Below are 24,594 nucleotides of genomic sequence, written 5' to 3' on the forward strand. Positions count from 1 at the left end.
TAACAGGCAATATTCTTTTTTTAGACATTTTGCAGGCAAAAATATTCTCTCATGTATAAAACAAATGCCATATATAGTTTTACTTGCTAAGAATGGCAAAAGTATGTGTAAAATATACATCAAACACAAACTTCACGTGAATGAGCACAACTACAATACTTTTAGGTTTGTGTTCTAACTCTTTACTTTAAAAAGTTATCCTTACATATGTTTTTCAGAGGGTGGAAAAAAAACCCCAAAAGTCCTTCCCCCAACCCACATATTAAAAAAAAAAAAAATTAAAAAAAATGCCACTTGCAAAAAAGGTTAGATTCCTGGCCTTGCTTGCAAATTCAGACATTAAAAATTTGGAGTCTTCCTTCATCCAAATAATATATATTCATTCCCCACAGGCAGCAGTGATGGTTCTTGGGATAAAGAAAAACTTCAGTCTCCCCCCACCCAAGGATCACAGGCCTCTGTTAACCACCCCAACTTGCCTGGACAGCATAATGTTCCAGTTAGCCATCCTCTCAACCCTCTTCAACAGAACCACCTTCTGCCAAATGGTACGGGTTGACATCTTTCAGCACTAACATCAGCAGTTTTCCAATTCCTGTCTTTATTTTGTGTTTATATAAATAGGCTATGAAAAATCAAAGATGTGGGGAATATTGGAATACTTCCTTCAAAATATTAAGCAGGGGAAGCGGAGACAATAAATAACAAATACATATGCAATACAATTGATACTTAAAATAACTGCTAACCTGTGCATCAGTGGCATAATAATGCATTGCTAAGGCACCTTACAGCAGATATTAAAAAAGATAAAAAACAGCTATTGCTTAGCAATGATATCATACATTACATTGATATGAACAAGCTAAGAGGTCTAATAGCCTCTCCTTGTGGCTAGAAACCCTCCATGGTTGCTAGTGATTTACCCATGCATATCCCAGAAGAGAACTGACATATAGCTGCTTTGTCCTGCAATGTGAACCATCTTGTCACCCATCACTTGAATATTGTCCATCAGGAGAAAAAAAAGACAATGTTTTAGAAAGATGCGTAAATCTATTTCCCTTTTCTTTTTCCCCCCACCAGGATTGGAACTTCCTTTTATGATGATGCCCCACCCGTTAATTCCCGTGAGCCTACCTCCAGCATCTGTCACGATGGCAATGAGCCAGATGAATCACCTTAGTACCATCGCCAACATGGCGGCAGCAGCACAAGTGCAGAGCCCTCCATCCAGAGTTGAGACATCTGTTATTAAGGTAACTATATTAAAAAAAAATATCTAGCACACTCACAATGGTCATAAAAATTGTGAAGGTGGGTAGGTGTCAGATGTTACAAGGTAAGTCATAAAGTCAATATTATATGAGAAACCCAACTGTTGTAGCTCTCGGAACACGGTAGGTTGCTGGTGGCCAGTGTTATCTTCTCAGTTCTCCTTCCCCTCTCTAAATCAGTGCTCAAGTTGAAGCATTTTCATACAGAATACACAGCTTTCTGATTTCTCATATTTCGTAGTCTGTAATCTAATGGCAAAGTTCCTCAAGATATCAAGGAAGAAATTACTCCTTTCTTGAATTAGAAGAGACTGTTCTTCCAACTTTTAGCTCTAAGCATTTGAACTGAAATGCTGCAAATTATCTGAAGGCAGCCGAAAGGCTTGATGCTTCACCTCCACAGAACCTAAATTGCCAAATCACAGAACAGAATGGAATAAAGTTGCATAGAACAGACCCAGTAATCTGCAGGCCAGAACTGTAGTATCGTAGAGATATCTCAAAAATATCTGATATCTGAAATTTTCTACCCATTTTAGGTTTTGTTTGCTGCCTGTAGCTAAACTAATCTTGTTATAGAGGTATTTAGCAGAGGCATGGAGTCTTCTCTCCTTCTGACTGAAGATGATGTGTTTTCATTTTAAAGGAGTTTCTCCCTTACCACTAGATATTTATAATTGGATTTGACGTTTATTCAGATATCTACATTTTAGCTGTTATCCTTCTTTAGTTCTAATAAATGAGATACAGAGAGTACACAAACTTTTGTGCTTTTATGTAACATTCATATGTTAGAAATAGACATGCGAAGGCAAGGTTATTTGATATTTTAGGGCTATGTTGGAAATCTGTCCATTAATGCAATTCCTTTGACAAAAAATGAGTAAACTTAAAATCGCTTGGACCTTCAAATCAGGAGTTGCAAAAGTTTTGAAGTTCATGATGATTTAAGCAGAGCGAAGAGGTCTGACTTTATAGAGATATTCGACATGCTTAAGCTCCTGTCCTCTTTAACCTTTCAAGCCCAGAATCATAAAGAACCATTCAGTTAAAAGTCAACAAGTCTATGTTGCTATTGACCTAGAAAAATATGGTCTGGTGACCTAATTTAGGTACCTGCACTTTCAAATGTAGGATCCCCTTTGGAGGCCTTTAGTGGCATCCCTTTCTCACCTTTGATGACATGGGGAGTTAAGACATTGGTTTGAGAGGAGTTGTTTCTTTAGGTGCTATGTCAGCAAGGTTAGATTCCACCCCTAATGTCCATCTTGCTCATATCTTGGGAATATAAACACTCTGCTTCTAACTAACTGATTACATGGTGATTTCTGCACCTTTGTTTTTCTGTGTTCACTTGAGCATTATTTAGTAATAGTTATGTGATACGAAAGTTCTCTGGAACATACATGGTGCTCTATTTCATTCTAAATTTATTTTCTTAATTGGAACAGTGACCACTGGTATTACAGGGGTATCTAAAAAATGAAGACTGGGATGGAGCATGTGCTAAATTATACCTTACAAGTATGAATTACTATGGCAACAAAACTGTGTTTTCACTATTTTTCCTATTTTCCTTTCTTTCATTTTCTGTGAGCTATTTGATTTCATATGTAAGAGTACAAAATTTGACCTTCACGAGCATTGGTAACCTTCTGTTTCTAAACTTTGACAAGCTGACTTCTAGCTTGTAAAATTGATTTATTAGCTAGTTCTAGCTATTAAAGTTGCCTAAGTTACTGTGGCCTACATTTAAATATGTCTGTGGGAGCATACCCCCAGTGTGACTCCTGATCTTTGTCTCCAGTTACCAAAATCAGGTACATTTGAAGTACAACATAGCTCCTAGGCTATGTAAAAAAGGTTTCCTTTTGTGGAAGGCAGGTCCTGGTGTGTTCACAGACCTCACCCCATTGTGGGAACATTGCTGGACCCAGGAAGCACTTAACTGAGAAGTACTTCTGGCTCATCCGATCTAAACCTGTCTAGTAGGTTTAAAAGTATTGGAATCTGAAGGGGTCCAATCTCTGTCATCATGTAACTATGTATATTATTTTAACCATAGGCAGGCCATACCAGAAAATTTTCCTTATCCCAGAGTCCCTTAACTTCTTAACAAGTTCATTCTTGTAGATCATCTAGTTGGAAAGACAGTTTCATTATAATCTAGGTGGAGATTTTGAAAGTACCTAGCAATTTTGGTTCTCTGTTTGAAACATTTTAGCAGCACTTTGTAACTGGAAAATCATAATTTTTTTTCTAAATCTTGCTTATTTAAGCATTTGTTTGTATTAATAATCTACACTATTTATCTCTGTCATTTCTGAAAATTCAACTATCCCATATTCATGCTAATAAAATCTTCATCATAGCTGCCAATTTTTGCGCAGCTCCTGGCATAACATCTTGTGCAAGTTATTTAACAAACCAGGTTTTGTGTTCCCATCTGGTTTGCACATAACCATAAATTAAAAAGATGTGGATTTACAATGAAGTGTTTTAAATGGCCAAATTAACCTAAGTTCTATTTAGAAAAGTGTGCTCACTCAAGAGTGAAATACACATTTTTTTAAAGTTTGCACGATTAAGTTAGAGTTTTGGGACATTTAGGTAGAACCTGGTGGAGATACTACCTAAGTATTGCCATGACTTCTTCAGTCAAGGCCTGTTACATATTGCCCACCGTATATTTGTATTAAAGGTAAATACATAAACACAAGTGTTAATCTGCCATCCAGAACTCACTTCTAAATATAAGATCTTGCTGCGCATAGTTATTTCAATAATACTGTAAGAACTAAGGAACTTACTCTTGCAGGACTTTCTTACTCTTTCCTTCAGCCCCTTTGTGGTACAACCTATGTCTGTATTTATGTCCTCTGTTTTTGTCTATAGCAGATGAATATGGTCATGTGGATAGAGAAAGCATGGGCAAGTAATTATGTTCCTATTTTTTAATACTGAACAGGATTGAAACATAAACCCCAGCAACATAAAGCATGAGTTCATCGTTCAGGGGATTTTCTTCCCATGAGCATGGACATAATGTCACTGGAAATTTACCTGTTCCTCACTAGGCATAGTTGGAGGCTGTGATTTTAGTGTCCGTTGAATTATATGCACTGAGTAGTTGAGCAGGAAACTCTCTAATCAGCGTACTTTTTGAACCTTGCACCAGCAATGTAAAGTTTATGAATAATAATTTATACTATAATCAAAATAAATATCTTAGAGACTAGATCTAAGTGAGAAGGTCAAACCTCCTTTTTCTTTATTTTTACAGGAATGGATAAATAGTGCAGTTACTCTCTTTCACAAAACTGTTTGTTATTAGAATCATATCTTCCTTTTTTTTACTGCTACATTTTTAGACTTTTTGGGTTTGTTTTCATTATCTTCTGGTTCATTTTTTTAACCCTAGTTTTACTTAAATGTTTTTCCTCAGTGTCAATGTTTCCACAAGTTGATTTGAAAAGTTTGTGAATCACTCATCTTGGAGTTCATAGTTGTAACCTGAAATGACAGCGTAGATTTGAAATTGGAGTACAGGATGTTTACAAGTTCAAACTCTGCTTGAAAGTTAGAAGACCTATGAGAAATTTCTACTCTGAAAAGTAAATCAATAGTATCCTTATCTAATTAAGTAACAAAGAACAAAATTAAGTCTTAGAAAATCTGAGTCTTCAGATTATAAACAACCTGGTTCATTGGATAGAAGAATTGCCTTTGTGAACAGTGCCGCAGTAGATGACTTGCTGACCTTTCCTTCCAATTCACTGAGTTCACAGTTAGTGCTGTTATCTTTAAACTCACAAAGCTTCAAATGCCTTTCTATTACTGGGCAATATTTCATTTCTTCGTGATAAGAAGTTGGAATAAAGCTGAGATCATGTACTAACCAAACATTTTATCCTGTTATGTTCAGGAGATGAGACAAAGACAAAATTACAAGGGAAGCCTTACAAAGCAACACCTTAGATTTGGCAGTGAACTCTGAGCTCTAAAATCTTCAGAATTATATTTCAGAAGAGTGTTGTGCCCTTTCGAACATGAGACGAACATTAGATGTCTTTTTGTAATGGAATGTTTAGATATATGAGTTGGATGAATAAGAGGAGAGCAACAACAAGCAGGGACAGCAGATTGTGACAGCAATGAATTGCAGTGAGTGTGACAGCTGTGACCTGGGGATGCTTTAGACATGAGGTGGCTTTCATCACCTGCCCATGGTTTCAAAGGCTCAGCTTGTTAGCAGTTTCACTACATCAATTTTTTTCACTCAGCAGAAAGATATATGAACATATAAAGGACATACCTCATGCTAATAGCAACTTGAAATAATTCTACATTGTGAAAGTTAGAAAAGAGCAACATGCCAGAATAGAAGATTGCACTTTATCCATATAATGTTACTAATACTTATAGAAAGAATTAAGAATAAAGCAGAAGAAACCAATACCTCCAGCTGAAAAAGTGATCAGTGGCACAGTAGTTTTCTACTGCATATTAAGTACATGAGACTAAATTTTGCTAATTCTCTAAATATATCACAGCACTGGTTGTCTTATACTTGTTTATAACTTCTTTTTATATAGAGATATCTTCCTGTTATCCAATAGCAGAAATTTACTATTAATGTATTTAACCAAGATAGCTGCTGACAGATTTGTTTTTTAAATAACTCAGTTTATAGGTCCATTCTGACACGAAATTTTATTTTAACGTTCATTCACTTTTTTGTTTTTAATTGGCAATATGTGTGTGTTCCTATTCATGTAATTTAACATTCCTATATTTTTCACCTATAATTATTGCCAAAAAGTCCAAATAACAGCCAAAGAGAAGAAATATTACACTGCCATACAGAAATGACAGAACAGAGTACATTTAAATGTCTCATGTCAGAGTGGTAGTGAGCAAGTTCAGAGAGCGGACCTGAAAGGAAATGGGCTCTAATTGGAAAATGAGCAACTTCACTTCATGGAGGGGGTGAGCAGCAAAGGGACTAGATGAGCTTCAGCTTAAGTCTTCTATAACTGCTGTGTGAGCAGCCTTGAGTTTAGTGCAGACTTTTAATACCAAAAGATACTGGCCATCGTAAGATGTTTCAGTGTAGAAGAGTCTACTGATAAATTATTTTCTAGTTAGAGGAATGACAACTATTTTTACAGGATTAGATGAAGTATTTCTCAAAATTGGCTGGCACACTGTCCTGTAGAGACAGGGGCCATAGGAAGCACCTTGAAAGTACAATTAGACATCCTGGATAGAAAACCCTTCCACTTTGCTGCTATTACCAACAAAGTAGAATTTTCCTGTACTATAAACTTGAGAAAACTGCCAGAATGTATCAGATGTTACTGTAAAATCTTTAGATGTGACTGTCTTCATGCATTGAGTAAAATTACATCCAAAGCCTATGTTAAAGGACCATCACTGAATTTCAGAAGACATAAGACTAACACTAGGAAATACCAGAATGCCTCTACAACCTTAATGTGACAACATTCCATCTGTATAGTACAGTGCAATTTTAATTTCACCATAACGTATTGTATTTTTCTGCAGAACCCCTACCTCATTCAGTGAATGGTTAGTTATTCTGTATTTGAATTTTTTTAAATCAATGTCTGGCACAGTCTTATTTAACTTATGTTATCTGAATTCTGTGTTGAATGCAAAAGTTTTCTATGGACACTTCTATGCCTTCCAGGAAAAGTGTAATGCAGACAGCGGTAGATACATATTTGCACCATTCCTATGAAGCTGGGTATGCTATGCCCATTTTACAGAAAGGGAATGAGAACAAAATTAATTTTATCCCAAATTGGCAGATGGAATACAAAACACAGATGGCGTTTTTGGGATACCTAACCTGAGAAACGCCTGACTTTTCAGATAACCTATTATTTCTAAATACATTGGTGCATTCAAAATAGAAATTTTGACATTACTTTAAAGTTATTTTCTTCAATGCGTAGAAAAATATACTATACACAAGTGCATGAAGAGTGAAGCTACTTTCATTTCCTCATTGTCTGATACATGACGTAAAATCAAATTTTCTTTTTTATATAAGGAGAAATTTGATTTAATATAAAACATTTAAATAATAAAAAGTAATTACTCTACAATAAATATTCTAGAATAAAAATAAGACTATCAGCTCCTAAAACCTCTACTTTTCCATATTGGGAAAGGAAACATGAAAATTATGATATACCTATAAAGTTTGAAGTATATTATAAACCAAATTAATATTTCATTTTCTTTTTGTCATGACTGCAGAAAATCTAATATCTTAAAACTATTTGTATGAACTTGCACATAACAGAGAAAATCTCCATGTTAGAATAACTTTTTTTTAATTTATGTTAATATAAATATTTATATGCACACTTACTTCTGTTTCTTCTTTTAGCATGAGAAGATCTTAGGTCAAAGTGTAGCTGAACTCCTTTGTTATGGCTTAATCATCAGGACATTGTGTCCCACCTCACTAATTAGTTCTATCTATATGATTAAAGTTATTTATTTTAACTTTTAATACTTTTTTTTATAATGATCTTAGAGGATAGTAACTGTATATCTGGTAGGTTGTAACTTGGAATAATGTCTTTTTTTTAATAATATGGGATCCTATTACTTGTTTTAACATGTATGTTTCTGAGGTGCAGTTTGAAGCTAATAGCAGCCATATGCTCATATGAATTAATTTGTGTCATGTAAAACAGATATTTACAGATAACACATGACACAGAGAAGGTAGTACAAATTTTTCTGTTTGGCAATTTGCATATTCACATGTGTAACAGGGAACTATGTATGTAGTGTAAGATTAATTTGATGCAAAATGGCCACGAGGCCAGGTACAAGAGATGGGATTCATTTTGCTGTCTTCTAGGGCATAATTCATTGGACCTATTTTAGATAGCTACTTTAGAGTGAGGTGAGTTGTGCCTTGGAAACATGAATGTATGGGTAAAAAATGAGCCTAGGGTGACCAGCTCAGATGTAGACATTTGCACTATAGATAATGACATTTAGGCAAATGAATTCTCGGTGTTTGGCTGGATGTATGGTTTGGATTGACTTTGAGGGGTGAATTCCTAGTGGTTGAATTCCTTAACCATTCTTAAGCTTGAATGGTTGCTTTTCAAGTAAGACTAGATTTTCAAAAGAGGAGAGAAAAAAAAGAAAATAGCAGGAAAAGTGTGTCCAACTTGCCAATAAGAAATTACTAGTTCAGTTTGAAGAGTTTTTTGCATGTCTGTATGTTTGCATGTTGTATGGGGGGTTTTGTATACCTTAGAAGGATATTTTGTTTGTTAGATCAAATATTCATTTAGAAGGCAAAATATAATTTATAAATTTGGTTGAAAGGATACACATTAAAAAAGAACCAGGTCCAAAATAGTTGTCAGAACATTTTTGTGAGAATCCACAAAATTCAGAATTCTGTACTATGAGGCTCCGTGGCACTTTCAGGAATGATCCTGCTTCATCATGATTCCAAACTGTCAACACCTTGGATGCTACTCTAATTTCACCAGTACAGCCAAGGTCTTTCTTGTTATTCATAGGCATCTACTTTTGTTTATTTGTTTGCTTGCTTGCTTGCTTGTTTTTAATCTCTGTAATGGCCCAATCCTATGAAACTCACTTCCTGGCTACGTCACTGTGCTTTTAGTACTGCTCATGATTTCAAAGGATTTGGTTCTCTGTTGCTGTTGAAGTACTGTTAAAGGATTACTTGGGAGTCTCCTGTTTGGGCTTCCTGTCAGCTAACTGCTGCTGATATTCCCAATAATCCTATAGAAAACAGGGCAATAAAAATCAAGCAAATCCATAGTCTTTTTGTCTGTTGATCTCTTTCTACATTTTATGCTATCAGTTTTCAGTATTGTTGTGATGGGAACAGCAAGGTAGGATCAATGAAAAATTGCAGAGGTAAAAGTAAAACGGAAATCAAATTAACTTAAGTTGGTCCAAAAGAGAAATAAGTTCAAGATATTCACAAAGAGAGAAAAAAAGTCTTATGCAAATATCACGGATTATGTTATTTATAAGAAATGGCTTCACTATTTAAAATAATAGTGCAATTAACTACAACACAAAACATTTGAACTCCTGAATTTTGATTGGGATTAGAAGTGTGTCTGTAAGAACAAGGCGAGAAAGATGGCATGTGCATCAGTGGGAAGTTAGCAAGATCTTTAGCAAGCTAGTGATTGTATACAAATAAGGAAATAGAAATGAAAATTTATAGCATTCAGTCAGTTTGATAACACACATTTTATAGTAGTGATTGAGGAAGTTAGGAAATAATTATTAGCCCAATTAATCTTGTAATTCTTAGGACTAAATGCTAATTTGGAGTCTCATAGCATTTTAGACTGAAACTGAAGGAAAAATGAAACTATAAGCAAAATACCCTTTTTTCAGGGAATACAAAAGATACCCAAGTGATTCATTTCTTTCACTCACTCAACTAATACAATGTCAAATAAGTATGCCATTTTACAAGAAAGCCATTCCTGGAATACTTCTCACTCAAGGTCAAAATAGGTCAGTAAGGAACTGAAGAGTAAGAAGTCTGTGTTTTGGTTGTTGTGAAAGAGATTATTATAATTTTACCACAAAAAGGCTTGGAAGCCAGGTGCCTTCCCAGAAAGGTCAGAATATTATAAACTATTCCTGATTAAAAGCTTTTTAATTTTTATTTTAAATTAACAGTGTATGAAACTGCGTGTGTCATATATCCTTTCCCCAGTATGAAGTTACCTAAACTATTGAAAAGTATGACGCTGAAAATAAGTTATTTTATCCTCTGCACTTCAATGACTTAAAGCACAAATGTTCTTAAAGGAGTTTGTTCAACACTGAAGAGCATCGAGACAGCTGAATAGTTTTAAAAGCAATATACGGCTATACTTAGTTGCATGTCTAGAACTCAGTCCATGACAAAAATTATAGGATGACTAAGCCCAAGAGATGAGTCTTATGGAGAAGCTGAGACTGAAAATACCTGTAGGAGAGAAATATGCAGATGAAGGCTGTGCATGTAAAACCGGTTGGTTATTAGAATTAGGCATATTCAAACTTTGTCAGAAAGATTCTGAAATTTTGTCACTAAGTAACGGGAATGGCAAAGAATAAAGAATGTTTGTGGAAAGACTGAGGTGGTGAGAACCTAGAAGATATCACTTCCTTGTCTGTCTTCTTAGGAGCAGAAGAATTAATCTTACACATATTACCTGAAACCTCTTCTCTTTGATAGTGATACAGGGACCAACAGCTGAACTCCATCAACTTTACGTTTCGGTGTATTTTTGAGGAAGACTTTGGTAATGAGGCACTTTTTGAGCAATGAAAACATGCTGCTGGAGCAGAAAGAAAAGAGGCCAAAAAAGAGATTAATATTGAATAATTACTGTTGTGACTTGGTAAGAAGAAAAAGACATATAGGGAAGAAAGTATTTGTGTTCTTCTGGACCCCATTATTGATATATTAAGATAAATCCTAATAGGAAGGTACTTAAAAGGAACTTTTGGAATGAGATCTTACAGTATGGTCTTTGCGTCTATGCAAAGAGCTGTTTGAAAAATGTAGAAAAATGTTGATAAGTACATCAAGACACTTCTGTTTTACTTGGAGAGACTGAGACAGTGTTATGTTGTGGATGATATGTGGTATTCTGGAACAAAATTGTAGTGGTTTCTAATTCTACAGACAACTTCAATCTCCTAAGTTAAAATCTCTGACAGTTAAGATCTTTTACCTGTTCTTTATAAGATAAAAAAAAATGCCCAATGTCACAGGAACAATTCTGTTATTTATGAAATGGACTTGATATTGCGGGTGTGTAACTTGTAACGTCTGTGGAGTAAGAGTACGGGAAAGGGCATTGCAGCTCCCTAAAGTGAAAGTTTCATATATGGTAGGAGCATTTTTGGAGGAGTTAAATGTCAGATTCTTAAATGCTTAGGATTCATGATTTGGATCAGATTGTAAAGAGCACCAAGATAAGGAATGCTTCAAATTTGGCCCTTAAGAATTTGTTGTCCATTGCTTAGTATAGCCTCCAGTTCTGATGCCTAATTGAGAGTCTTACCAATTTTGAAAAGTTGGTTGACCATATGTTAAATTGCTACATATGCCCTAAATTGTTCACACTCCTCTTTACTTGTGAGTACCTGTAGAAACAAATAGGGAAGCAAAAAATGGAGAAAAAAGGTAGCTAGTGAGGGTTATGTTTTACAAGTGATAAATAATTTTGTATTTCTTGTTTTCTAATAAATATTGTCAATAGAGTTTTGGGAGCTATTCAGCTCATCAGCCAGTAAGTGGAAAGATAGTGTTTTTGCCATCCTGCTGCCACTCCAGAAGGCAGCAGATCTTTTGTAGGTCCTGTCAACATGGTGTGGACATCTCAAAACCCTTCAGAGGCTCAAATGTGAGCAGCTGAATTGAGCTGTAGGTATCTGGTTTTGGAGGAGGCTCCACTGACTTTATTGTCTATATCTGAATTGACTGAAATGGGAGACAACTTACCTTCAAGGTGGGCTCCTTTGTGTAGCAGCCTAGATACAGGTGTCTCTGAAGTTTCATCTCTAGCTCATGTGTCAAAACTGCATTTAGATACTTACATTCAGATGTGCTGATTTCAAACTGAACCCTGCACAGTTTCCTCCTCATACTTAATTTTAGCAAAGAAAAGTAACTCAGATTTTATTTATTTATTTGTTTGTTTGTTTGTTTGTTGGAAGACAACAAGCATAATTACAGTACAAGCTAACACCAGATTCTCTAGAGATATCTTTAATTAAGTGGAATTAAGTTTGTTCTGGGAGTAGGCAAGTTTTAGGAAAAATACTGGACAGGGGACAGTATCCTAGGTGATTTCTATTGCCAGGACTGTAACACAGTAAATTCTGTTTCTTTGCTGTGTCATATAGACTCACTTGTACAAAAGTGGCATTTTGCAAAAGTTACAAGATAGCTCTTATCATCTGAGTTATTTACTGAACACATTTTTGCACGTTTCCTTTTTTGAAAAATTTTAAAGTGAAGTCTAAATGTAAAGTTAATATTTTACCACAGACGAAATCCATCTTTTCTACACAAAATCTCTAGTAAGGAAGACAGCTTATATTGATATTCCAGCACCATTAGTTTATCACTATGACTTTTTAGAGCTACAGAGTATTTCAATTTATTATTAGTAGCATTTCCATTTATTATTGCAGCTAGTTTTGATAAAGACAAAAAATTGCTATAGACTATGTTATTGATTGTGGAATTATGAAGCAAGGATATAAAAAATGAGTTAAGGTATTAAATTAATTTATTTTCCATTTCTGTATAGTTCAGTCCCATGTTTTGTTGGGGTTAAAGGGTATTTTACAAATGAATTGATAAAGCCGATATATATAGTTTTCTCAAAGAGTTTGTCTGCTATGTCGTATTATATGTGAATAAAACTCATTATCTTTTTTGTTGTTGCAGTAATTATATTTTGTTGTCCTGTGCATTCCTTTTGCTCTCTCCATCTCATAATACATGCTGTAAAAGCACACATAAATAAATAGGATAAACAAATTAAGCTGTTTAAATAAATTAATTTACTCTGCAGCTCTGTATTCAAATCTTATGTGCTCACTGGATTTCATTTTAATGAAACCCTTCTAAGAACAATACATTGTATGCCAAACAGTGAAATTATATATTAAATGAGTGATTAAATATACTGTGTTCCAATTTATACCAAATCTGTACGCTGTGCATGCTTAAATCCCCCTAAATCTAAAGAAATAAATCTTCTACATTCTGAAAACATCTGCTTTATAATCCTCCTCTTGAATACCCAGTTCATGGACATATAAACACAATCAAAGTCATAATAAGCCTAGAGCTATGATGCAGTTAAACGATCCTCATCAATGTTTTTGATTTAAAAACCCGAGACTATTAAAGTGGAATCCACTTAAATGTGGATTGAAACATTCCTCTGAAAGGTCTTCTCCCACTCCATCAATAGGCCCATTGAATCCCTTTGCAGTCAGAATCTCAAGTTTAGCAAATATTTATTATGAAGCTTACCTGGAACAAATCTACTGATTACTATAGATGGTCATGTTGCTAAGTTTCATAGGAATGCATTCAGAGAAATAAATATTTATCTAGCTACTGTGCATGAAAAATAATGACTACCGCAAAAGCAGTTTGCGGTGTGAGGAACGCGATGGTCTTTTCAGGAAAACTTTTAGGCATTTGCAGCAGCAAGTTTTCATATGTGTTATTAAACACATACTAATTGTATTATTTCATTACCGAAAGCTTTTAGTGAGTTGAATGTACACATTTGTTTGTTTGTTTGTTTGTTGTTTTTGGTTTGGGTTGGTTGTTTTTTTCATTAGGAGTCAGGATTTCAATTATCAAAAGGAAAAAAACCCAACAACCAAAAAACCTCTAGTTTAACATTTTCAGTCCCTCCAACAGATTTCCCTTATAGGAACTATTTATTTTTATCACTATTCAACCAAACCAACCTAACTCAAACATATTTTAGCAATGACATACTGTCTTGGGATCTCTTAGCAATAAAAAGGAAACTGCAGGGAAAGAGAGAATTTTCTAGAAAGGACTATTCCGCACTCAGCTCCCTTTGTTTATTGTTTCTGTCAAAGTTCTGTGTAAATATCAGATATATCTATCTGCTACATACTGACAGTTCTCACATAGCAGAAGTGCAGTTCAAACCATCATAGTCCTCATGCTCTAATTTTAAAAATCAGGGAACATCCTGAACTACGTCATAGCTCCTCCTGGCTACCATGCCGGGCTTTCCTCTGGATAGAAAACCATGAATGGGCATTTTTTCCCCATTTTGAAGTAGTTAATATGGCCAGTGATATGGCCACACTCTTCCAAAAAGTGTGGTTCATTCTAGGTTTGTGCTCCATGGTATAGACAGACATTTGGACTTTCATCAGCCATGTTACTGGTATAGGTTCAGTAGGGAGATTATATTTTCTTTATGATCCATAGCAGTTCCATAAGATCTCATTGCTCAAGAAGCCCCTTTGAAATTAAAATGTGGAGTAAAATTCAGCATAAGCTAAAACAACAGTGTCTGGTCATATTTATTTACAAAAGTACATCGTTCCTCATCATGTAAGGCTAATGTCTATAAGCCAAAATGTATATTTCCAATTCAACAGCTTAGGGAAGTGATGTTTGGAAACAGAAGTTTAGTTTAACATTGCCTTTTTTTGCAATTATTTTTTGTGGGGTCTAGGAACGTGTTCCAGACAGCCCTTCTCCTGCTCCTTCTGTTGAAGAGGGCCGAAGACCTGGCAGCCATCCATCCTCTCATCGAAGTAGCAGTGTGTCCAGCTCTCCTGCACGGACCGAGAGCTCTTCAGACAGAATCCGTAGGTCACATTCTTCTCCTTGTCATGACTTTAAATTTGATTAGGTGCAGCTGGTTTTTCTAATCAAAATGCCCTCGTCTTAAATAGATCTCATATGTATCATGTTCAGAAGTTCAACTGCAATAACTATCTCCCAACATTATGTTCCCAGTTTACAGTATCATAATATCTGTTGCTACATTAACAGGTACTGATATAAACTGCCATCATGTCATATTAAACATAAAGATATGAGCTATGAAATACAGAATTGCAGCCGGGAAGCAATTTGCTAGATTAGTTTTAGAACTGAACATATAGTGTAAACATTTTTTAAAGAAATTGAGTTTTATTTAATCTGGTTACTCTGGTTTGTTTTCTAAATTGAATCTGACTTCATAAGCAACATTTTACATGGTAGAATTGCTTGGTAAAGAGAAGAATTAGGTTAAATCAATTAAAAAATGTTCATACTTTATAAATTTTTAAATATAAAAATTTGCAATGGTGAGAAATACGATACAGAGAGTATTATCACCTCATAGCTCACAAGGGGCGGAGTGAAATTAAACCATAGTGTCTCAGAGTGATACCATTTTTATCAAGGCTCCATGTACAGGATGTAAATTACATGGCAAAGACCCTGAATTCTATGATATTGCAGTGCAACAGCCTGGAAATTAAGGTTTTAAACACATACTATTTTATGGATATTTACTTAAATTCATACTAAACTTGTCCATTCCTTTTGTTATTGCTCTTGCAAGTTTTTGTGCTTTTAAGGCATCTTTCTGCAGTGGAATTTGTCAGTAGGTGAAACTGGAAGATTTGGCATGCAGATAGAAGGCCATGAAATAGCTATATGAAATACATAGTCGTGTTGATGAGATGCAGCACACGTGTCTTTTAGACTGCTTCCTTTCAGGCTCTCTGCAGACTCAGGAAGCTGACTCTTCATTGACCTTCAGATGAAAGATCTTTCATTACTGTGGGATGAAAAATGACTTACCAAAGAAAAGAAATGAGGCCTGAGCATGACAAGCTGAAAATGCTGTTTTCTTGTCACTTGAACGATTCAGAGTGCAGATTAAACTGGCATCCCGTATACTGTGACCTGTCTATTTTCCCAGGCTTGACCCACGAGCCTTTCATTATATTTTCTCTCTCCTGTCCAGCTGAGGAGGGGGAGTGATAGAGCGGCTTGATGGGCATCTGGTGTCCAGCCAGGGTCAACCCACCACAGAGTTCATAAGTTCTGGAAAAAAACCTCACAACCCTGGATTTTTAATTTTTTTAAAATTGATTGAATAGTATATCTTCTTACAACTATTGAAGACCTTTTCCATTGTTTGCTAAATAAAGAAAGTAAATTAAATGAAATTGAGACATACTTACTGTTTTTGTGAAGGAATGACACTTTTTTTTTTAAAAGAAATGGTACTATTCAGCTTACTCTGCTTACTTACCAGCAGAGAAGATTCGGACCTTTGCACATTGTTTCTTCCAATGTGAACATAACATTTCCTTAAATACTGAATCACTTCAGTAACTTATTTGTTTATAAAATAACTCTTTTCTCTCCTATCTGATTTGTTAACATCACATCTGATTCTTAAGTATATCTGCTTTTGTGGTGCCAGTAAGAGTAAGATGTCTACTACAGAGATATGGGTTATATATGAAAAAATGCTTTACTGAAAATGGCATAAGCCTCTTGCAAATACAGTTTTTCAGGATAAAAGCATAGGGATATAAACTACCTTATATGGGTTTCTGAGGTGTGTTTGAGACTCGTGAAGGTCTGTTTGAGAACTGTTGGAAAGAGCTTTTCAAGCTATCTGATGAGCAAATAAGCAATTCTACTGTTGCACAGTATATTTTGAAAACCAGTGTTTCTCACCTGGAAGGCCACAATGCTTAATTTAAGGAAGTTAGGGACTGCATATTGGGAATGCTAATATACAAGAGTTTTTGTACAACTAACTAAAAAAAAACCCAAAACAGTAAGTATCTCACATAGAACCTTCTATGCTTTTCTGGTTTGCTTCATTTTGCATTTCAGTTCTTGTTAAATAAACAAGAAAATGTTTGCTAATATCCAACTTTGTCCAAAGATACTGAACTCTTTTTTTTAAAATGAATTGTTTTAAAGCAGAAGTAACAGGAAGAAACTCTCCCGCTGTGTGGATACTGATAGCACTAATTAAGTAACTTTGTGATCGTTGGAAGTCTTGTATAATTAAGAGGAAGACTATATAAAATAAGTACAAAAGTGTATTGTTAATATGACAGCTGATTTCCTTTCTGCCTGCGCTTGTGTCTAGCAGCTGTCCATCAGAACGGGCTATCTATGAACCAAATGCTGATGGGTTTGTCACCTAATGTCCTACCTGGACCTAAGGAGGGTGATCTGGCTGGTCATGATGTGGGACATGAGACAAAAAGGATACACATTGAGAAAGGTAATATGAATATTATGATTCTACTGTTTCAGTGTAAAACAAGTATTGTCTCAACAGCTAAATAGGATTATAATTGTGATTTTTATTTTTTTAATTGGGATTTTTTTGTTTGTTTCACAAATTAAATTATAACAGGATGATAACTTTCTTGATTCTTCTACTTTGTGGTCTTTGAGATTAATGAACGGTATTTATATGAGGAAGGAATTTCATAAATATTACAAAGAAGAATGAGTGAAAAACAGTTTTACATTACTATTGTGTCTCTAACCCTTCTACAATATTGTTTAGGTATTAAGTTTCTGTCTCCATCCAGTTGACTTTAATGACCTACTTCCCAAAGGGACTGAGCACCGTGAAAATTAGTCCATGTGTGCAAAAAGGAAAAAGGCTAATACCAAGCCATTAAATTAGGGAATTGCATAAAATGAGGCTGGTACACAGTATATAATGGGATTTAAATTTAATTGAGTATATGACCAAAGTGTTTGATCTAGGTGAATAGTCCACATGCACTTATGCTGATTATGACACCATTTCATCTCTGTTGGTATTCAAACCTGTTCAGGGTTGTTACAGGGGATTTTGGAGGGGTGGTGGCAGAATTTTAAAAGGTGCATTTCATGTTATATTTGCTTAATATATGTGAATTTTAAGTATTATACACTAGAAACATTTTGGTTAAAGAGAGGTTAGAAATATGACATACCCTTTGAAAAAACATTCTTTGGGCTTATCAGAAAAATCAGTTCTTTGAGCACAATGAGAGGAAAAGTAAAAGGTATAATAGCCAGACATTGAAACAGAGATGGAGAAACTGCTGCAGTAATGAAGATTTTGGAATAAGACATTTTGTGCCATATTTTAATAGCTATAAGATGATACCTTCTCTGTCTTGTGTTTGAACACTGAGATATGAAAAAGAATTAAAATCTGGACAATTCTGTTCTGGACAGGTGGCATTTTTAATAGGATTACCAGAAAAATTAATGGAAACAACATTTCTTTTATATAAACCATTTAGTTTGGTTCATTGCACACACAACCTGTTTTAGCTTATACTATGCCCTCACTCAGCCCCTGCAAATTGTATCCCTGCTGTGAAGTATGATGTGATCAAATAGCTTTGTTTTGAATTTCCATAAATGATTTTATTTCAGCCTTTGAAGTTACTCATTTAAGTGTAATCAGACTGGTAAATCCTGCAAAGAGAAGTACATATTAAGAATTGCTACTATTTTTGCATGTCATTCAGGTTTTTGAAAGGCTTTGTTTATAATGGTACCTCAAATGTATTTTCCAATCTGTTGCCAGTTCACGTTTTTGCAAGATCTGTTCTCAGTAAAACTGCTGAGAATTCCCTTTTTTCCTCAGTCCTTGTTTAGGTCAAACCTTCTATTTTTTGTTCTTTTTCCCCCCTCTGTTCCAGCCTACTGAATTAATGGTAAATATTCATGGGCTATCTAGATTGATAGGGTATACTAAATTAAAAATTGTTTTCTGTCATGACTACATTTATCATGTCTCTCATACCAATCTTGTAACTTTAATACTAATCTGTATTAAAACAAGTGATTTAGCTTATAGATATTTGTGGAGATAGTAATTATCTACTTCTGTCACTGTGAGTTTGCAATCCGATTTCCAAACTGTTGCTTACCACTGCAAATCAGTCAGAATGCAACCATATTTAAAAATGCAAACAAACATATGTAGGTGGTGGTACTCTTAGTGTTGAAACCCCATCACCTTCATCATCTGATTCAAAAGAAAAAGAAAGAGAGGAAAACAGAAGTCCTGCATAAGTATCATGAAGTATTTAAACATTATTATGGTTTCTTTTAAGCCACTTTTGTTGGCAGAGATCTATCAGCTCCAACTAAAATGGCTTTTAATTGAACCTGGGAGAACCTGGGAAATCCTGCCTGGTAAAGAAGGCCCTGTCTTTTCTCTTCTTGTCTCCTCTTCCGTTAAAAAATGGAAAGACCAAAAATCTCTGAAGTGATCTGAGATCACGGAAAATTTATTTACAGTCAACAGAGAATTTAAAAGGCTAACAAAGTTATAACAGAGGCAACTGATCAACATACCAAATTTTGAAAAGACTTAGCGTATATCAGAGGGGTGAATCATTTGTCTGACCTGATCTAAGAGTTAGATACAGGAGAGAAAATACCATTTATCTGTTATAAACATAAAACAAAGGAGCTAATTTACCCATTCCACAAAACATAGTGTAATATATTTAGAAACAGTTCATTGGCACTTGCAAACTGAATAACAGTTTGAGGGTATTCAGTCTTTCAAAGATCATACGCATTTCTAGTCAAAATTCATCCAGAATTATTATTAGTGGCAAAAATTAGTTTATTTTACTGGGGTGGTTTAAGCTAACAGTAAATCTCTTGTGCATTTTTGTTTGGGGTTTTTTTATTTGCCTTTAGACTGCCTTCAAAATCTATTCTCAGGTTCTGGTGTGCACAGCCTTGAATGACCTCACCTTACATTGGAGTCAGGTTGTCATTATCCCACCAAGAATCAAATTAGGTTCTATGGATCTGATTCGCTGCCTATTAAAACTGGAAAGTTTGCATCAGGATCTGGGTCAATATTTGTTGCAGGAAAACAGGAAGACTTTCTGTTCTCAAAGACCATGCGTAAACCGTGGGTGTTGGGAACATTTTCCAGCTGCTGACTCCAGATGTGCAACTTGGCCACATCCTAGCTTCATGCTGGGGCAAGACACAATGTACACATCTGAAGTTCCACCCACTCCCTGGGTTCCATGAGAAGAAAACTTAGATTTGCTAAGGGTTATGTTGTGGTCCAGCCAGGTTCCTAGTCTGGACTAGGGAGGACTGCAGGAGACACTGCAGAGCACTTCTACCCCACAGTTCATACATAACTCAAGATGTCATTATCTGTATAACCAGGGAAGTCAATTACCCTAGATTTCCAGGATTTTTTCCTTATTAGAGGATAGCAGATTTTCAAATTTTACTGAAAGCGGGCTGTAGAACTGCAAATGATCCTGGGAAGAAGGAGGTAAGTTCAAGTACACGATGTTAGTTCAAGTACTTGACAGCTATCATCAAACCAAGTATCTAATTTTGTAACCTGTAATTATGGACTATTTGATGATGCACATTTGGTTTTATTAGGTCAGATTTCACTAGAAGGACTTATGTGAAGTATAGGAGTCATATTAGACAAGATCCATTCAGTTTTTTACGTTAAAATTAAGGCTCTTAGTCTTTTCAGGTTAAAGTAAAGTTTCTATGACTCAAAGAGTTTGCTCTAGATAGTCCCACAATTTTGGTGAGGTATATTTTATCACTTATCCTGCTCAGCTGTTACCTGAGGTCCTGCAGATCTCCCAGTCTGAAGTTGTGAGAAGTGTATTTTTGATGTTTTTTATGGGGCTGAATACTCGTTCAGCTCTTCAGTGATGTTGTCTGCTAAATCTGGAAATAGCATTGGAGGGAGGAACTAGCGGAGAACCTAAGGACTAGACTGCTGAATCCTGATCCTCTTCTTGCTCATTGATCTGAAGTATTTCAAAAAAAGAGTTCAAAATAATCAATGGCTTGAAAGTTAAACACACACCCCTTGGAGATGTGCATCCTAATTCCTTGTAGGTAGAAGAGAGAATTGAACTTGTGATGCATTTCCTGGGCAGTATCCTTAATCATTGTGCTTTGTGTAAAAGAAGGAAGTATATTTTACCATCGACCCTTTGCCCTTACGACCCAGACTCTTGGTCATATGGGGTCTGCAAGGTGGAATTTATAGGTCAGTCCTATTGCCAGAGTTTCTCTATTTACTAGCTCCGGATAGCTGCATATGATTTTCTGTTGACTTTAGACAGACTATAGTTCTACTTGTTAACTTCATTAGATCCCAATTTGCAGTACCTGGTTTGAGTAGTGTTAAGTGATGTTGGAGGCGGTGGCTGCTCATAACACCCCTTAACTAGTACCTGCCTAGCCATACCTACCCTATACACTATACAGGAATGTAAGACCCAGCTCACTTCAGCCCAAGATTCCTTTCTGGGGGACAAACACCTAAGAGTTAGTTGCTTTAACACCAAATTTAGTTGCTTAAGTGTTTTATTGGATCTGGCCCTAGGGCATCAGATTAGAATTTTCTGTCTGCATCAATTTATATTTTTTTAGATTGACACCAACAGCAAATGAAGCCTGAATGTCATCCTTACATTTTAAATTGAATATGTTATTTGAGGTGTTATGGGAAGGACACTCCCTTGTTGAAAATGTGCATGCTGTTTTCTATAACAGAATATAAAATATTCACCATGTTCACAAAAGAAGCTAAACTATTTCTTTCAGAAAAGCTTTTAAACTGTGATATTAATGGAAATTTCTTAAGTCATTTTCAGATAATCAACAATAACTGCTTCTTGACTACTATGATAGCAGCAATTAAGGTATAACTTTATCAGATCCGTGTATTAAAAAGTCCCAGTCTTTCTTTCTGTTTTTATTTTATGTCCCCCTGTAGAAATGTGAGCAATCTTAGACTTCTGGCTATTATCTTATAAAACAGAATATTAAAATTCCAAAATATCCTTAGTGCAAAATGGAAAATAATTTAATTATTCCAAAGTTATAATTAGAATTGTATTTTCCTGTTAGCAGTCATGCATCAAAAAGGGAACTAATGATAAATGTCATCCTATACAGTTAGATATTCATTCTGCATTATCAGCAGTAAATTCTGTTATAATATATACGTAGGGTAAATATATATCAAGCATGCTTATTCACCTTAATAAATATAGAAACACATACAAGTATGTTTTTATAAATATGAAAGACTCAAAGGAAGTTTTAGCATCAACAAAGATTCTCTTCTACCTGAGCTGTCCTCTAGCAAAGTCAGCAAACAAATGATCTGGAACTTTGCTTAAATTCTGTTTCTGGTCTGTGTTATGGTTTTAGTTAGTTCTCTGAGAAAGCCCTTTTTTAAAGAGGGTTGTTACCAGTTGACGTACAGAGGAATTTTCATTCACAGTTCTGCTGTCCAACTGCTTGTATAAACTTCATCTGTTCATTTTCATTTTTGTATACATACATACACAAAGAGATACTTATACGATATGTTTATTTTAATGTATATTGCATTTTAATGTAACAAGAATATAAACAGACCTTGATGGGTATCTAGATGCAAATATATTTACAGTTAACACATTTCAGGTCTACATTCTCACTTCACTTCACTCCTTAAATGTTACCTATGAAATCTTAATATATTAGTTTGTAATTCCTTAAGATACTGAGTTTAGGCTATGTATTTGTACACCATCTAGAACATTGTGAAAGTGATCTTGATTTGAGCTTTAAATACTTCTCAAACTCTAAACAGATAGTAGTCAAATTTGTAACTTATGACAGATAATATAAAGATCCACTAAATGAAAGGTTCGAGGAAACTGGTATCACCAAAATAATCTTTCAACACTCTGGTTGTTGGTGTGTCTTTTCACTCAGCCCAAGAGGCTCAAGAATGCTTGAAGTACATTAGAAGCTATTACAGTTAATGGACTACAAAGGTGAAAAATGAAATTACAAGTTTTTTCTTAATGGGTTGTTATTTACTAAGAAGCCAGACAACGTCTATTTTGCTTGCATAGAAAACACAGAAGCCTTTCATATTATTGAATAGGATATGAATCGTATGTGTATGCAGGAAGGATTGCAAACGTAGTACAAAGTTCTGAAAGTTTTTTTTAGCAAAATATTGGATAAGAGTATTTCTAGAGACTCTCACTAAGCCATCCTCCAACGAGGCACTTCTTCTGCAGACTTGTTGGTACTAGGGACCTTTATTCTGCTAGGGTAGTAGTAGTTTTGACACAATTTATGAGAGATTTGCTGTACAGTTTTCACTTGATGGATATGTGCGCATCAGTTCCAAAACATCCCAGGCAAACTGGACTCATTGCAGCCCAATTGCAGATATGCATACCAGCTATTCTGTATTTACAGTGACTCAAATGCATCTTGGACATATCTGACTTTCTGAATAGGCTCAAGTGAGTTACATGTGCACAAAAGATCTGATGTATTCTCAGTCTGTTGAAACAACTCTGCATGTACAGTTCCTCTGTGCCTTGTGCCCCAAACAGTTCCCGAAAGGTATTTTTTTCTTTTGTGTCTTTTTTTCTGTTGTCTTTCTTTTCAATGGTCATTATGTGTCCTTCATGTAATAGACCTTAGAATGGTCTTTACAGTCTTTGATGGTCTTTATTACATATAGAGGGGAGGGGAGCTAAATACCCCTTTGAAATAGTTTGCGTGCTCATTTTCATATTTTTAATGAATTGTTAACCAGAAGATGTAATGGTAATCGATAAGATGTTAGAAAGGACTTTTTTATCATGCTACCACATTGCAGTTTTTAAATCATTAGTTCCCTTTGTGTTTTCTGCTAGGAAAGATATGTTATAAGGAATGAAGTTAATGAAGGTATGGCTGTTCCCACCAAGAGGGGATATGTCCTGTAGCACCATGAGGATGGCCAGACAAATACGGTTCTGTTTCTCTAAAGTAGTTATTTTTAGTTTTCCATTTTGCTAGTTAAAAAAAAATGCATTGGCAGGAGAAGAAAAAAATACATGATGTGTCTAGCTGCTCTAGAATTGAATTCTGAAGCCATTAAGAAACACACAGTTGTTTTGTGAATTTAAAGGGAATATAGAGTCATACATATTCTTCCTGAAAAGACACATAAGTGAATGTCCTGTCTTTAATGGAAGAAAAAATTTACCTCCTACGCTTTATTTGTACCACTTTACTCTTATGGTTACTGTTACAGAAAAGAGAGCTTACAGCAAAATTTTAAGAACGTCTTCCACTTGAGACTACTTGAAGGAACTATTTAAAAAGTGCTAATGAGCTGCCGTGCAATTAGTTTTAAGTTTTCTCTAAGTTGTTCAAATGCAAAATACAAAAAAAATCAGTTTTGAAAAGCCTTAATGGAGAATTGCAGCCTAGACATAGATAGTATTTTCTTGCAAATAATATGGGTAATGTGTATATCATTATTAACATTTTTGTCTTTTTAAAAAAATTAACTTCATACAACTTAATTTTTTATTACACTATCTCCACATAATCTTTTTCACATTTTTGTTTTGAGAAATAACATGTTCATTACAGATTCTGCTATCGTTGCATGAAATGTATGGTCACAATGAATTCTCAGAGATACTTCTTTCCCTGAGTGCAGAGGGTTTGGGTTTTTCCTCTGAGATGGACCAGTACTGTCATAGTTTAACAAGAAGCAGTTTTGATTTGTTCCTACCTTTCAACTTTCTTTGTTGAAAAAGCTTCTCCACTTTGATGATGCATCTAATATCTGGATGATTTGCATCACTTTTTTCTTTACGCTATTTAGGAAGTTATTTTGAA

General features: G+C 35.0%; 1 protein-coding gene across 5 annotated transcripts in view; it reads left to right on the forward strand.

Annotated features, from left to right (window-relative positions):
- The window catches only part of DACH1 (dachshund family transcription factor 1), a 367,345-nt gene that overhangs the window by 246,662 nt on the left and 96,089 nt on the right, over window positions 1-24,594 (forward strand). For 2 of the 5 annotated variants that reach the window (XM_072850101.1, XM_072850099.1), the window contains exons 4-6: window positions 1,087-1,259; window positions 14,579-14,714; window positions 17,018-17,155. In XM_072850101.1, the coding sequence (XP_072706202.1) occupies window positions 1,087-1,259; window positions 14,579-14,714; window positions 17,018-17,155 (447 nt within the window). Of the gene's footprint in view, window positions 1-392; window positions 549-1,086; window positions 1,260-14,578; window positions 14,715-17,017; window positions 17,156-24,594 lie in introns of all 5 variants that reach the window. The other 3 variants (XM_072850102.1, XM_072850100.1, XM_072850103.1) reach the window with 2 other exon arrangements.

This window comes from Ciconia boyciana, chromosome 1 (assembly GCF_034638445.1).
Source record: "Ciconia boyciana chromosome 1, ASM3463844v1, whole genome shotgun sequence".
In the NCBI taxonomy this organism is placed as follows: Eukaryota; Metazoa; Chordata; class Aves; order Ciconiiformes; family Ciconiidae; genus Ciconia; species Ciconia boyciana.